General features: G+C 42.9%; 1 protein-coding gene across 1 annotated transcript in view; it reads left to right on the top strand.

Annotated features, from left to right (window-relative positions):
- LOC124046902 (ubiquitin conjugation factor E4 B-like) overlaps positions 1-16,657 on the top strand; it is a 71,181-nt gene that overhangs the window by 29,765 nt on the left and 24,759 nt on the right. Inside the window, 7 exon segments of the mRNA XM_046367672.1 lie at positions 824-971; positions 1,253-1,478; positions 5,810-5,951; positions 7,522-7,622; positions 11,238-11,436; positions 11,438-11,455; positions 15,099-15,215. Of these exon segments, the coding sequence (XP_046223628.1) occupies positions 824-971; positions 1,253-1,478; positions 5,810-5,951; positions 7,522-7,622; positions 11,238-11,436; positions 11,438-11,455; positions 15,099-15,215 (951 nt within the window).

The following is a 16,657-nucleotide window of genomic DNA, read 5'->3' on the forward strand; positions in this document are numbered from 1 at the left end:
TGCACTGTCAACTGTGGGACCTTATATTGACAGGTGTCCCCCTTTCCCAATCAATTTAATTTACCACAGGTGAACTCCAATCAAGTTGTAGAAATATATATAAACATTTCTAAAAAAACTTGCTTTGTCATTATGGTTTATTGTGTGTAGATTGAGGAACATTTTCTATTTAATCCATTAAGGCTGTAACGTAACAAAATGTGGAAATGGTAAAGATCTATGAAAAAGTTAACGACATGTTTAAATGAAGTCTATTTCTCTGTCCAAGGTCCTGAACGTGAACATTGATAGGCCCTGCCCTACTATGATCTCCAGACAACAGCTCTGTCCAGTGTGCTAACCCCAATAGTTTGATTTAAGATGAATGGACTGTCACTTTGTTGATGATAATCCAAATTAGTTGTCTGACTGTTAGTGCTGCCTTATTGAATGTCTGCTTTATATTTCAAAATTAAATTGAATTGAATCTCTTAACGTTGATAGAGAAATGTAATGCTTCGACTGTTAGGTCGATAATTTTAGTCATTTTTGTTATTACTACCTTTTATTGAATGTAGACCTTATTTTTCTAAATTAATTTGAATTGAATCTCTGAAGAAAAAATAAACTCACTGCTGTTGTTCATCACTTTGTTTTTTTTCAAGTTCACATGTCGACCTCGTGGCCTTCATTTCACACATTGAACCCTGATCCCCCTGCATTTACCCAAGGGCATGTAAATGTTGATTTTTCCCGCCTATCGATACACTCAACATTACCGCAGGTCCACCTGTCCACCGCTCTAGCTAGTACTTCTAACTTTCCATGGGTGTGCCTGTCCCAGGAATCCGCTGAAACCTCCGATGTCTCTGAAGAACAGGCTCTGCAGCTCATCTGTAAGATCCTGCGTGTCTCCTGGAAGGAGCAGGACAGAGATGTCATCTTTCTCCCCTCGCTTGCCGCAGAGTTCCACCAGAGCAGCCCCAAAGACGGTAGGGCAAAGATGCAGGAGATTTGACATGATTTTCTTGAATTGTATAGCTTTTTGCAGAAAAGTCCTAGATTAGTGCTTTAGGATATTGGCATCTGAATGCAATAGCTATTAAAAAAAATGTATCTCCTCTAACCCAATGTTTCTGTTGAAATTTGAAGAAAATATTTGTATTAAATTGAAATGCAAATAGTTTTTTTGTCTCATGTATACTATTGTACATTGCACTGCAATGACAAGTTACAAATGAAGTGTGTATGCTATTTCTCTTCCTCCTCCCAGTCTACTCTGACTTTAAAGACCTGATTGGCCAGATCTTGATGGAGGTTCTCATGATGTCCAGCATGTCGCACATCCACAATCCCTTCGCCAGCCTGACTTCCACGTCCCAGCCTATTGCTGCTGCCAAATCTCCCGACCGCCACCTGACGCTGGTTCAGCCCTCTAGCCAGGGCGGCAGTCCCATGGCCACCTGTGCAAGCTCATTTGGGACCAGCTCTCTGTCCAGGCAAGTATGCCCCAATGACCCCACAACTATTCCCCAGTCCTGGGTAAATACAGTAGGACTGTGTCCCAAATGGCATTCTATTCGCTATAGAGCTCCCCTACTTTTGACTAGCTCCAATAGGGCTCTGGTCAAAAGTAGTACACTGTATAGGGAATAGGGTGCCATTTGGAGCCCAGCCTAAACTTACCATTTGCACATATGGTTGTTCAAATTCAACCAGTGCCATTTAACTCTGATCTCTGATTAGAAATTGTACAAGACACCCTGATGGAATCCATTCAAAATAGTGTCTAATGGAATTCCTATATTGAAATTGACAGAGATTGAATTGTTCCCTTTCTTGTAATTGAGGCCTACTCAATAGGAAGTGTTGTGTTTTTTTGAACTGGCACAGTCATGGTATCGTTCTGTGTTCTTCATTAAGTCTTATATAACCCCTTTGTTTTGCCATGTTGTCCACAGCCTGTACGGGTGTAGTCCATACCCACTGGCTTTTAACCCATCCAGGATGACCTCTCCATCCCTACCCACCTCCACACATCCAATGGTAGCCCCAAGTCCCCCTACCATGGCCAACCCCTCTAGGCTCTCTCTCTCCGCCCCCCTGCCCGTCTCCCAGCACTACCGGCCCTACTCTGTCACCTCTCCCTGCGGGCTCTCCATCCCCCCTTGCCCCACTCTGGCCAGCCTCCCTGGGTTTTCCTCCGTCCCTGGCCCTGTCCCTGCATGTTTCCCAGTACCGCCCATCGCCCTGTCCCAGGCCCCAGCCCCACGACTACCAACCACCCCCCAGTCGGTTCTCCTTCCCTCCTCCAGACCTCGCCCACCCAGCTCCATGCCCCTCCCTCTGTTGCCCACCTCGCCCAGAGCAGCTGCCCGACAAGCTGCCCGGATCCCGTCTAGGTACTTCCTTAACCACCTGTGTGCAACAAGCTACCTTACTAAAACATTAATCCTCCTCCAGCCTCCGTTGCCCACGATATACCCCCCCCCCAACACGATTGGATTAGTGTATGAACTGAAAAGCTTTCTCTGTGGATTGAAATGTGGTTGCAAACGCTGTCAAATGAAATGAGAAGTAAAGCCCTTTTCCACCAAGTTAGAATTGAAATGTACTCTCTTGTTCCCAGACACAGATTAAGCCTAGTCCTGGACTAAAAATACATCTCTATGTAGTTTTTCCATTGAGTTGCTTTTTTGTCCAGGACTAGTTTTAATCTGTGTCTGGGGAAGAAGTCACAGAGAAGGTTTACATATAATTCCCACCCACAAACCTTAAATTCTCTGATTAGAACAATTTACAATCGCTGTCATAAAAAAAGAGTGTGTATGTGTAAATAAAATGCTCCGTGTTTGGTCAGTTGGGACAATGGCCCAGTTCTGACGAATAAAAACTTGGAGCTGGAACAGTGTCATTGAGAAACCAGGAGAAAGACCCTTTATTTTGCTTTCAAATGCATTGCTTGTCCTGCATGTTTTTTTGTGTGAAGCATAGCTTTGGTTCTCTTTGACCATGGTGGCTATAGGAGCCTATGTGTCCTTGTATCTTCATATATGTTGATGGACATGGAATTAGGTCAGCACTAGGGGAGTAGTCGTGTGTTCTATTCCACAGTGAATCACAATCAGGGTTCAGCTGAAGTCCGAGAGACGGTGTGCTAGTCATATCACTTCCTTCCTATGTCCTTTCCTCAGTGCTACCCTCTTCCTTCCCAACCCCACCCTCTCTTATATATATGACCTGTGTCTCTCAACTGTCCATCAAATCCCGTCTTAGTCTTCATGTTTTTCCACCCTGACCACCTATTTTTTCCCTCCTTCCTCCACGCCAGCCCCCTTTCCTTTCTGTTCTTCGCCCTCTCTGACATGTCTCAGGACAGCAGCGACGAAGAAGATGAGCAGGAGGAGGATTTTGTTTCAGTTTGGGTCCAGGTATACACCGCTGCACGGCCTGTGTGTTCAGTAGACTCACCGGCAGGTAGGCCTGTACCCTAACTGCCCTAAGCTCTCTCTCCTGGCCCTTTTACACTAAGTCTGAATTTGTCCTGGTAGGTGACCTAAACTGGGACATGATTAAACCACCTGATCAAGTCCTAAAGCAATGGAACTCCCTAAATCTTTCTCAGATTATTACCAATCCCACATGGTATGACTCCAAGCACCCAGAAAAGGGTACTCTCCTCGACGTTATCCTCACAAATAATCCTGATAGCTATCAGTCTGGTGTTTTCTGTAATGACCTTAGTGATCACTGTTTTACAGTGTTCGTAATGGCTGCTCAGTGAAACGACCTGTCCTGATTGGTCATAGACGCTTGCTAAACAACTTTAATGAGCAAGCCTTCCTTCATGAACTGGCCTCCTGTAAAATGGTATAGAATCAGCTTGATCCCTTCTGTCGAAGACGCTTGGACAGGTTCAGCCCCTGGTTCGGCCGTGATCTTGAAGAGTTACTCCACCTCAGGAATTGCATTTGGCGACAGGCTCGGTGCACACATACTCAGGCTTACTGGCTCTCGTTCAGGCTAATGAGAAATAAGTACACCAAAGTTAGTTACTTTAAGGAGTAAGTCAGGATTCCTGTTTGACTCAGCCATGCCTCCTTGCCCCTCCCAACATTTCCTCATCTCCCACCCCTTCTAATGGAACTAGCCTCAACCCTTCTCTCTCTTTCCTCCTGCCCCGCCCGCTACAAAGTTTCTCCCTGCAGGCGGTCACTGAGTCCAAGGTGCTGAAGGAGCTCCTGAAACTTGACCCTGGGTCAGATGGTTTAGACCCTTCTTTAAGGTTGCTGCCCAAGCCTATCACCAAACCTTTAACCTCTCTCTCCTTCCTGGAGAGGTTTTACATTGTATTTTTAATCCCAGCTCCCATCCCCACAGGAGGCCTTTTTGGTAGACCGACTGCCTAGATAAGTAAATAAAATATTTAAACGCTAACCACTGCGTCTCAAATGGCACCCAATTCCCTACTTGGTGCACTAATTTTGACCAGAACCCCAGGTCCCTGGCCAAATGTAGTGCACTATATAGGTATTAGATGCCCTTTGGGACGTAACCAGCGTTAAACCACTGCAGGCCAGCTGCCGCAGGAACAGGTTGAGAAATGTCGAGGCTGTAAACACTTGCAGATTTGACAGGCCTCGGCTGTATTTGAAGGTTAATCTTAGAACTAGTTTATTTCAGTACAGATTGAGGCAGGGTGCTCAACTTTGTTGTCTAAATTGCAGTTAAGTAAACAAAAAAAAAGATTGACTAGGCTAGCACTGCAGTTAGTAGCCTGATATCAGGTACTCAAGCACTAGGATCCTGAAGGTCTTGGAAATACTCAGCACGAGTTTGGCCCAGGATTGTAATTTCCCAGTGAATTAGCCCTGTCATGTACTGTAGCTCAGATGGCCAATTTCTCTAGCTCTCGGATCAAATGTGTGATTTGTGGAAAGGATCCAAAATTTAGACCTGTCTGTCAAGACCAGGCAAATAAACCTTGAAGTGCATGTCGAAGACACTGTTTAATCTTACTGCAAACAATATTCAGATCAAAGACGACAACGGGTTTGATCTTGTCTTCAGATGGTGTCTGTTATCCGCAATATCCCTGCAGTCACTAAAAAGTTAGATTTCTGAGGTATTGGCAGAACATTTGTTGCAATACGTGTGCAACGCAGCCCTGGTATCTCCTAGTGACAGTTTGTCACAACCTGTATAAATGATTTATTTTATTTTAATGTCTGCAACCGTAGATAACATGACTAACTGTATAGCCAGAGGTTTGTGTTGGTGTGAAGATGCTCACAGGTTAACCACCGGTCTGTCTTCTGAAACCGACCACTAGCAATGCATTAGCTTAGACACCTGTGAACCCTTGTGGTCAATGGATATCTCTGTAGAATCCATGACCTGTATTGTGTTCATTAGGCACCAAATGGAAGGAAATTAACTGAAAATGGACTGAAACATACCAGGAGGGAGCCAGCGACTACATGGAGTTGAACAAAAATAAATGCAAAAGGTTTTCCGTTGCGTGCCCTATTAAACACGACCCAGCTTTAAACTTCAAACTGCTATTGAGGGAAATTATTGAAGGAATTTTGTGAAATCAAAGTTAGTTAGATCTCAAACTCAAGAATTGTGGATAAAAAATGCTGAAACACTACGCTGCAGTACTGTAGCTAAACGTTGGACATTTCTTTCAGGAGAACCTGAAAGGTTGCTTATTTACCACATTTGTCCACGCGGCTTGTGTCTTATGGTGCCCTGGTTCTGCGCCTGTCGTACTGTTAAATGTAACGACTTTGTCTCCCTCTGTTTTACTCTCCATCTGTCTGTGTAGTCTGGGTGTGTCTGCAGGGGGAATTGACTCGCAATCCTGCAGCGACTGCTTCTCCATCGAGGCGTGCATGGAGACTGAGATGCTCAACTACCTCATCGAGCGCTTCGACAGTGTCGGCATGGAGGAAAGTAAGGCGCCCAAGGTAAACTGGAAACACCCCAAACTTAGGGGTGAACCCTAAGGTGGGGAGCCACATATCTACTCATTTGAAAGTAGGGTTGGGAAATGCCGGGGACCTCACGATACGATATTATCACCGTATTTCGGTGTCGATATTTATTGCTATTCGTATCTGCCATTTTATTTCGATGATGTTCCAAACATTATTGCTCACTATTTGTCTGCGGCAGAGAGAAAGGTGAGCGCAAGAGAACATTAGTTTTGATCAGTCATGGAAATAGAAGTACTGAAAACATGTTGGTTCACAATTTATAAATAAGATATAGAACAAGCTATAGGATGAAAAATAGCGGCGTTTTGCCGCAGTTACAGCCCACTAGTGCTAGCTAACGCTACTTAGCACATTTTTTGGTTGTATTTTACCAATCAATACATGGAGTCAAAGTAACATCGTCCAAAAAATAATCTAGGTTTTAATAGATTTTTCCCCCATCACTATTTGAAGCATTTGGAAACACCATTTTAAGATAGTGTCCCCAAACAATGCTTACTTTTCAGCCATGCGTGGTGTGCTGTAAGACCTCTGGTTGTAGCAGAAATGTCCTGAGATGAGGCAAAGTTAAATTTGCACATCGGAACGCTCTTTTCTGATTAAAATTTTATTTAAAAGAGAGATGGATAAAATGCATGAACATAAACCCCTCGCAACACAAATCAGGTAATACCCAATGGAGTTCAAAGAGCCTGACCACAATTAGGGCTGTGGCGGTCATGACATTTTGTCAGCCGGTGATTGTTAAGCTAATAACTGCCGGTCCCACGGTAATTTACCTTTTTTAATCGACATAAACACATTTAGCATCTCAAATCCATTATTTATTTTAGATAGGTCTTAAGAAAAGAAACAAGTCCTCCTATATGCTTAATTGAGTTATTTATGCAACTTTTGTTGTGGCACAAATGTTGGAGTATAGGTTTTGATTTTTAATACATTCTATAGACAATTGCATAGCCTATAGCCCACGAGCTCGCGTTGCACAACATGTCTATCATGAAGTGTTTGATTTAGATTTTCTAAAACGTTTGCATTGATGTCACAGTTATTAGAGAGACAATAGAGTAGTTCTCTGTGGGAAGACGGATAGCTTTGGAATGTGTTGGGTGGAAGGGAGTAGAGCAACGGTTGAGATAGGGGAGGCAGATGGACGTCTGTGGACTGAGGGAAGAAGGTTTTGCGGTCTGAATACAGTTGTGTTGACCTTTTGGGAAAAATTTAACTTGGTTAAGCTTCTCTAGTGTCCATGAGTTATTTACTCTGAAAAATAAGAACCTAACACTAGTTACCATGACTAAACGATCAGATGGAATTCGACTGTGGTTGTGACTTGTGACCAGTGGTGTGGTAGTAATGCGGTCACCGTAATAGCCCTAACCACAATACCGCTCACGATGAGAGAACGCGCCACTCCTCTGTGACCAAATTATGATTCTGCAGACTGCAGAAGAATGTGGAGACAGGGTCACCTTGACCTGAGCAGCCCTGATGGTGTCAAAACAAACGGTACTTCTCTTTCCTCCTCTTGTCTTCTCAGATTTGCAGCCACCCCAGTGTCAGTCAGCTCCTCAGCAACATACGCTCACAGTGCATTTCCCATGCTGCTCTTGTCCTTCAGGGTGCCCTCACGCAGCCCAGGTCAGTCTGACACCTTCCTGTCACATGTGACCTCTTCCAATACTGCGGTCATAATAGTCATTTCTATTATTCTGTTCATCAGTGTTTCCTCTGCCATTAAATAGTGTCTAGCTGTCTAGGTCTGTTGCCTGTTAGTTTCAAATGACCCATTTATTTCAAATATTTTTTTGACAACCCAAATATCTACTCATAGACACATGGAAGAAAACCTAAATTAACTTGTCAATTGAAAGTTGTGATGTGATTTTGCTTTCACCTGGAAATTAAACTATGGAAAAGACATGTTTTGAAATTGTGATGCCAGATAGCCTGGATGTTGCTTTCACCTGGGAATTAAACTATGGAAAAGACATATTTTGAAATTGTGATGCCAGATGGCCTGGATGTTGCTTTCGCCTGGGAATTAAACTATGGAAAAGACATGTTTTGTTCTTTTTGTCTGCTATTTCAGCCCCCCTAGCAGAAGCTTCTGTTCTAGCACCATAGCAACGCATTTATTTATCATTGGGTTCACATATCCACATTATTTTGCCTTGTCGTTTACACCTTTGCTCCCACACTCTACAGTTCTCTCACCATTCTCAGAGCACGTTAGTTAGCATGCATGCTACCACTTGTTAAAGGGCAGAATACAAGTATATGATGCAAGAATTTGGCCAAACATAAGTTTATTACTCCAAATAGTATTGGCCAGGAGACTCGTTCCAGGTATGTTGTGTGTCTAAGTTATATCCTACGCAATACGCATTGCAAGAATGAAAATTAGATACGCAAAATGGCCATCTTGCATAGTTGCAAGCGTGTGTAGCCTCAGTTTAGTAACTCGATGCAGTCAATCAGTACAATTATTTAGTAAGCCCTTTTTACATTAGCAGATGTCATAAAGTGCTTATACAGAAACTCAGCCTAAAACCCCAAAGAGCAAGCAATGCAGATGTAGAAGCACAGTGGCTAGGAAAAACTCCCTAGAAAGGAGCAAACCTAGGAAGAAACTTAGAGCAGTCAGGGTCAGGAGTGGCCAGTCTTCTTCTGGTTGTCAGTGAAGATTGTTCTTCAAGATGTTGAAACATTCATAGATGACCAGCAGGGTGAAATAATCATAGTGGTTGTAGAGGTTGCAACAAGTCAGCACCTCAGGAGTAAATGTCAGTTGGCTTTTCATAGCCGAGCATTCAGACAGAGTATTTCTATCTATTAGGGATCTAACACATATACTGCCTGCATCAGTTACCTGATGTGTAATAGAGTTCCATGTAGTCATGACTATATGTAGTATTGTGTGCCTCCCATTGTCTGTTCTGGCCTTGGGGACTGTGAAGAGACCTCTGGTGGCATATGCATGGGTGTCCGAGCAGTTTTTTGCTAGCAGTTTAAACACACCTCTGTGCATTCATCTTGTCAGCAGTTCTTACAAAAGCAAGTAGTGATGAAGTCAATTTCTCCTCCACTTTGAGCCATGAGAGATTTACATGCATATCATTAATGTTAGCTCCCCATGTACATTTAGGGGCCAGCCGTGCTGCCCTGTTCTGAGCCAATTGTAATTTTCCTAAATCCCCCTTTTTGGCACTTGACCACACGTCTCAACGGCAGTCCAGGTGCGACAAAACTAGGGCCTGTAGGACCAGCCTTGTTGATCGTGTTTATAAGGCAGATGAGCACCTTATTATGGACAGACTTATCCCCATCTTAGCTACTGTTGTATCAATATGTACAATGCTTTTAGTTTTTTAAATATTTAGGGCTAACTTATTCCTTGACACCCATTCTCAATCTAGTTCAAGTTATTTTAGTAGCTGATATGTGGAGTCATCTGTATGCATAGACACACTGACTTTACTCAAAGCCAGTGGCGTGTCGTTAGTAAAGATTGAAAAAAGTAATGGGCCAAGACAGCTTCCCTGGTGAATTACTGATTCTACTTGGATTATGTTGGAGAGGCTTCCATTGAAGAGCACCCTATGTGTTATGTTATACAGGTAACTCTATCCACAATATAGCAGGGGGTGTAAAGCCATAACACACACATTTTTCCAGCAGCAGACAATGATCGATAATGTCAAAAACCACACTGAAGTCTAACAAATCAGCCCCGACAATCTTTTTGTCATTAATTTCTCTCAGCCAATCATCAGTCATTTGTGAAGTGCTGTGCTTGTTGAATATCCTTCCCTGTAAGTGTGCTGAAAGTCTGTCAATTTGTTGACTGTAAAATAGCATTGTATCTGGTCGAACAAAATATTTTCCAAAAGTTTAATACGGGTTGGTAAAAGGCTGATTGATTGGCTTTATGAGCCAGTAAAGTGCACTTTACTATTCTTAGGTAGCGGAATGACTTTTGTTCCCTCCAGGCCTGAGGGCACACACTTTCTAGAAGACTTAAATTGAAGATATGGCAAAATAGGAGGGGCAATATCGTCCATTATTATCCTCAGTAATTTTCCATCCAAGTTGTCAGACACCGGTAGCTTGTCATAGTTGATAGACAACAATACTTTTTTAAAGTCTTCTAAACTCATTTGAAGGAATTCAAATGTACAATGCTTGTCTTTCATAATTTGGTCAGATATACAGTACCAGTCAAAAGTTTGGACACACTTACTCATTCAAGGGGTTTATTTTACTATTTTCTACATTGTAGAATAGTAGGTAGTGAAGACATCAAAACTATGAAATAACACATATGGAATCATGTAGTATTGAAGTTTTAACAAAATGTATTTTAATTTGAGATTCTTCAAAGTAGTCACCCTTTGACTTGATGACAGCTTTGCACACTCTGGGCATTCTCTCAACCAGCTTCATGAGTCACCTGGAATGCATTTCATTTAACAGCTGTGCCTTAAGTTCATTTGTGGAATTTCTTTCCTTCTTAACATCAGTTGTGTTGTGACAAAGTAGGGGATGGTATACAGAAGATAGCCCTATTTGGTAAAAGACCAAGTCCATATTATGGCAAGAACAGCTCAAATAAGCAAAGATAAATGACAGTCCATCATTACTTTAAGACAAGAAAGTCAGTCAATTGAAAGTCTCTTAAAGTGCAGTTGCAAAAACCATCAAGCGCTATGAAGCTGGCTCTCATGAGGACCGCCACAGGAAAGGAAGACCCAGAGTTACCTCTGCTGCAGAGGATCAGTTCAGTAGAGTTAACTGCACCTCAGATTGCAGTCCAAATAAATGCTTCACAGAGTGAATAACAGACACATCTCAACATCAACTGTTCAGAGGAGACTGCATGAATCAGGCCTTCATGGTCGGGTTGCTGCAAAGAAACCACTACCAAAGGACACAAATAAGAAGAAGAGACTTGCTTGGGCCAAGAAACACGATCAATGGATATTAGACTGGTGGAAATCTGTCCTTTGGTCTGATGCAAAATTTGAGATTTTTGCTTACCACCGGCGTGTCTTTGTGAGACGCAGAGTAGGTGAACGGATGATCTCCGCATGTGTCATTCCTACCGTGAAGCATGGAGGAGGAGGTGTAATTGTGTGGGGGTGCTTTGCTGGTGACACTGATTTATTTAAAATTCAGGCATGCTTAACAAGCATGGATACAACAGCATTCTGCAGCAATACACCATCCAACCTAGTTTGCTTTGTTTTTCAACAGGACAATGACCCAACACACCTCCAGGCTGTGTAAGGGCTATTTGACCAAGAAGGAGAGTGATGGAGTGCTGCATCAGATGACCTGGACTCCACAATCACCCAACCTCAACCCAATTGAGATGGTTTGGGATAAGTTGGACCGCAGAGTGAAGGAAAATCGGCGAACAAGTGCTCCACATGTGTGGGAACTCCATCAAGACTTTTGGAAAAGCATTCCAGGTAAAGCTGGTTTAGATAATGCCAAGTGTGCGCAAAGCTGTCAAGGCGAAGGGTGGCTACATTAAAGAATCAAAAATATATTTTGTTTTTTTTTGGGTTACCACATGATTACTTATTTGTTATTTCATAGTTGTGATGTCTTCACTATTATTTTACAGTGTAGAAAATAATACAAATAAAGAAAAACCCTTGAATGAGTAGGTGTGTCCAAACTTTTGACTTGTCCTGTACTTGGATGTGTAGTGTCTGAATTTGTTGCTGGCATGTCAGGCCCAAGTTTGCTAATCATGCCAATTAAAAAATAATTAAAGTAGTTGGCAATATCAGTGGGTTTTGTAACTAATGAGGCATCTGATTCAAATAATGTTGGAGCTGAGTTAGTCTTTTTGCTCAAAATTTAATTGAAGGTGCTCCAAAGCTTTTTACTATCATCCTTTATATAATTTATCTTTGGTTCATAGTATAGCAGAAGCAGGTCAGGGTTCCATAGCTGCAGGCAGAACAGCGGAAACTGGATCAGCAGCCCAACCAGGTAGACTGGGGACAAAGCCAGTCAGGAGTGGCCAGGTAGTTCTGAGGTATGGTCCTAGGGCTCAGATCCTCCGGGAAGGAAGAGCGAAAGATTGGAGAAATCGAGGTAGTATCCTTAAGATCATACAGGAGAAATATGACTGATTGACCATAGCCCCTTGGCACATACACTACATGACCAAAAGTATGCAGTCACCTGCTCGTTGAAAATCTCATTCTAAAATCATGTGTATTGATATGGATTTGGTCTTCCCTTTGCTGCTATAACAACCTCCATTCTTCTGGGAAGGCTTTCCACTAGATGTTGGAACATTGCTATGGGGACTTGCTTCCATTCAGCCACAAGCATTAGTGAGGTCGGGCACTGATGTTGGACGATTTGGCCTGGCTCGCAGTCGGCATTTCAATTCATCCCAAATGTGTTTGATTGGGTTGAGGTCAGGGCTCTGTGCAGGCCAGTCAAGTTCTTCCACACCGATCTTGACAAACCATTTCTGTATGCACCTTGCTTTGTGCACATGGGCATTGTCATACTGAAACAGGAAAGAGTCTTCACCAAACTGTTGTAAGCACAGAATGCTCTAGAATGTCATTGTATGCCATAGCGTTAAAATTTCCCTTTCAATGGAACTAAGGGGCCTAGCCCGAACCATGAAATACAGCCCCAGACCATTATTCCTCCTCCACCAAACTTTACAGTTGGCACTATGTATTGGGGCAGGTAGCGTTCTCCTGGCATCCGCCAAACCCAGATTCGCCGATCTGACTGCCAGATGGTGATGTGTGATTCATCACTACAGAGAATGTGTTTTCACTGCTCCAGAGTCCAATGGCGGCAAGCTTTACGCCACTCCAGCCGACGCTTGGCATTGCGCTTGGTGATCTTAGCTTTCTGTCGGCTGCTCGGCCAAAGAAACCCATTTCATGAACGTCCCAGCGAACATTTATTGTGCTGATGTTGCTTCCAGAAGCAGTTTGGAACTCCGTAGTGAGTGTTGCAACCAAAGACAGACTATTTTTAAGCTCTATGCGTTTTTGCTCAATTTCATTCAAGTCAGCAACAGGTGTGGCTGAAATAGCCAAATCCACTAATTTGAAGTGGAGTCCATACTTTTGTATATATTGTGTAGACTATTGCAGCATAAGGACTGAGACGGGGTTGGGGGACACCGTGGTCCCGTCTGACAATTCCCCTGGACAGGACAAACCAGGCAGAATATAACCCCACCCACTTTGCCAAAGCACAGCCTCACACCACCAGAGGGATATCAACAGACAAACTAATAGTACCCTGAGATAAGGCAGAGTACAGCCCTCGATGATCGCCCCCACCACGCGAGCCCGAGGGAGCGCGAGACCGAACAGGAAGATAATGTCAGTGACAACCCACTCAAGTCGTGATGCACTCCTTCTAGCGACGACATGGGAGAGCACTAGCAAACCAGTTACTCAGCCCACGTAATGGGGTCAGAGGCAGAAAGTCCCAGTGGAGAGTGGGAGGAGCCGGCCAGGCAAAGACTGCAAGGGTGGTTCATCACGCCAATGTCTTGCCATTCACATTAGCACCTTTTGGCTAGACTGCTCAATCACTGGACCTACTGAAAAGATGAGTTTTCAGTAAAGAGTTGTCGGTTGAGACCGAGTCTGCATCTCTCTCAAGGATTGGTAGACCATTCCATAAAAATGGCGATCTGTAGGAGAAAGCCCAGCCCAGCCTTTTTTCAGCTTAGAAATTCCAGGGACAATGAGGCATGCGTCTTGTGACCGTAGCGTACGTGTAGGTATGTACGGCAGGACCAAATCAGAGAGATAGGTAGGAGCAAGCCCATGTAATGCTTTGTAGGTTAGCATTAAAACCTTGAAAATAGCCCTTGCTTTGACAGGAAGCCAGTGTAGAGAAGCTAGCACTGGAGTAATATGATAACATTTTTTGGTTCTAGTCAGTATTCTAGCAGCCGTATTTAGCACCAACTGAAGTTTATTTAGTGCTTTATCCGGGTAGCCGGAAAGTAGAGCATTGCAGTAGTCTAACCTAGAAGTGACAAAAGCATGGATTAATTTTTCTGCATCATTTTTGGACAGAAAGTTTCTGATTTTTTGCAATGTTACGTAGATGGAAAAAAGTTGTCCTTGAAATGGTCTTGATATGTTCTTCAAAAGAGAGATCAGGGTCCAGAGTAACGCCGAGGTCCTTCACAGTTTTATTTGAGATGACTGTACAACCATTAAGATTAATTGTCAGATTCAACAGAAGATCTCTTTGTTTCTTGGGACCTAGAACAAGCATCTCTGTTTTGTCCGAGTTTAAAAGTAGAAAGTTTGCAGCCTTCCACTTCCTTATGTCTGAAACACATGCTTCTAGCAAGGGCAATTTTGGGGCTTCACCATGTTTCATTGAAATGTACAACTGTGTGTCATCCGCATAGCAGTGAAAGTTAATATTATGTTTTCGAATAACATCCCCAAGAGGTAAAATATAGTGAAAACAATAGTGGTCCTAAAACGGAACCTTGAGGAACACCGAAATTTACAGTTGATTTGTCAGAGGACAAACCATTCACAGAGACAAACTGATATCTTTCCGACAGATAAGATCTAAACCAGACCAGAACTTGTCTGTGTAGACCAATTTGGGTTTCCAATCTCTCCAAAATAATGTGGTGATCGATGGTATCAAAAGCAGCACTAAGCAGCACTAAGGTCTAGGAGCATGAGGACAGATGCAGAGCAGATGCAGTGCCGTCTCAGTGCTGTGATGGGTCTAGAACCAGACTGAAGCATATCGTATACATTGTTTGTCTTTCTGGAAGGCAGTGAGTTGCTGTGCAACAGCCTAGAAATGCCTCTAGTGTCCTACGTTTTCATAACTGTGACCTTAATTGCCTCCCGCCTGTAAGCTGTTAGTGTCTTAACGACCGTTCCACAGGTGCATGTTCATTAATTATTTATGGTTCATTGAACAAGCATGGGAAACACTGTTAAATCCCTTTACAATGAAGATCTGTTAAGTTATTTGGATTTTTACGAGTTATCTTTGAAAGACAGGGTCCTGAAAAAGTGAGTTTCTTTTTTTGCTGAGTTTGTGCCTGTCTCGTGTATGTGTCCTGTCCAGATGACATCTCTGCCCCTGTGGTGTCCCAAGTCCCTGGGCCCGGGGATGGGCCGAGAGGTTCAGAGACTGTCCTTCCTGGGAGCATTCTTCAGCCTGTCGGTCTTTGCAGAGGATGACGTGAGTAATCGGGGTAAAGTGAACTTGCCCAGAGATGCTGATCCTGGGTCAGTATTGCGTTTTCTACTCTTAACGGTTAACCTGTCTGGGAACGGAATCCCTCGCCAACAGCCATTGAAATTGCTAGGTGCCAAATTCAAACAACAGAAATCTCATAAATCAAATTTCTCAAACATACAAGTATTAGGCACCATTTTACAGATATAATTCTCGTTAATCCAGCCACAGTGTCTGATTTCAAAAAGGTTTACAGCGAAAGCTCAACAAACGATTGTTAGGTCACCACCAAGTCACGGAAAAACACAGCCATTTTTTCAGGCAAAGAGAGGAGTCACAAAAAGCACAAATAGAGCTAAAATTAATCACTAACCTTTGATGATCTTCATCAGATGACACTCATAGGACTTCATGTTACACAATACATGTATGTTTTGTTCGGTAAAGTTCATATTTATATCCAAAAATCTAATTTTACATTGGCGTATTATGTTCAGTAGTTCCAAAACATGCGGTGATTTTGCAGAGAGCCACATCAATTTACAGAAATACTCATAATAAACATTGATAATAGATGCAACTATTATACATGGAACTTTTAGATTAACTTCTACTTAATGCAACCGCTGTCAGATTTAAAAAATACCATGCAATAATCTTGAGTACAGCGTTCAGAGCCCAAACCAGCCAAAGAAATATGTGCCATGTTGTGTAGTCAACTTTTGATCTTCATCAGAATGCACTCACAGAAATCCCAGTTCCACAATAAATGTTTGATTTGTTCAATAAAGTTAATCATTTATGTCCAACTACCTCCTTGTTGTTCGTGCGTTTAGTAAACAAATCCAAACTCACGAGGCGGGGGCAAGTCCAGCGGAAAGGTCGGACAAAAAGTTCCGTTACAGTCCGTAGAAACATGTCAAACGAAGTATAGAATCAATCTTTAGGATGTTTTTATAAATCTTCATTAAGAGGTTAATGTTCCAACCGGACAATTCCTTTGTCTGTAGAAAAGCAATGGAACGCGAGCTAACACGCTCATGACCGCGCGCCACGAGCCCGTGGCTCTCTGCCAGACCTCTGACTCATTCCCCTCTCATTCAGCCCCCCTCCACAGTAGAAGCTTGAAACAACGTTCTAAAGACTGTTGACCTCTAGTGGAAGCCTTAGGAAGTGCAACATGACCAATATCCCACTATCTTCAATAGGGGCTGATTTGAAAAACGACCAACCTCAGACTTCCCACTTCCTGGTTGGATTTCTTCTCAGATTTTCGCCTGCCATATGAGTTCTGTTATACTCACAGACATCATTCAAACAGTTTTAGAAACTTGTGTTTTCTATCAGAGTGTTTTCTATCCAATACTACTAATAATATGCATATATTAGCATCTGGGACTGAGTAGTATGCAGTTTACTCTGGGCACGCTTTTTATCCAAAAATG

The sequence above is a fragment of the Oncorhynchus gorbuscha genome, linkage group LG10 (assembly GCF_021184085.1).
Source record: "Oncorhynchus gorbuscha isolate QuinsamMale2020 ecotype Even-year linkage group LG10, OgorEven_v1.0, whole genome shotgun sequence".
NCBI lineage: Eukaryota > Metazoa > Chordata > Actinopteri > Salmoniformes > Salmonidae > Oncorhynchus > Oncorhynchus gorbuscha.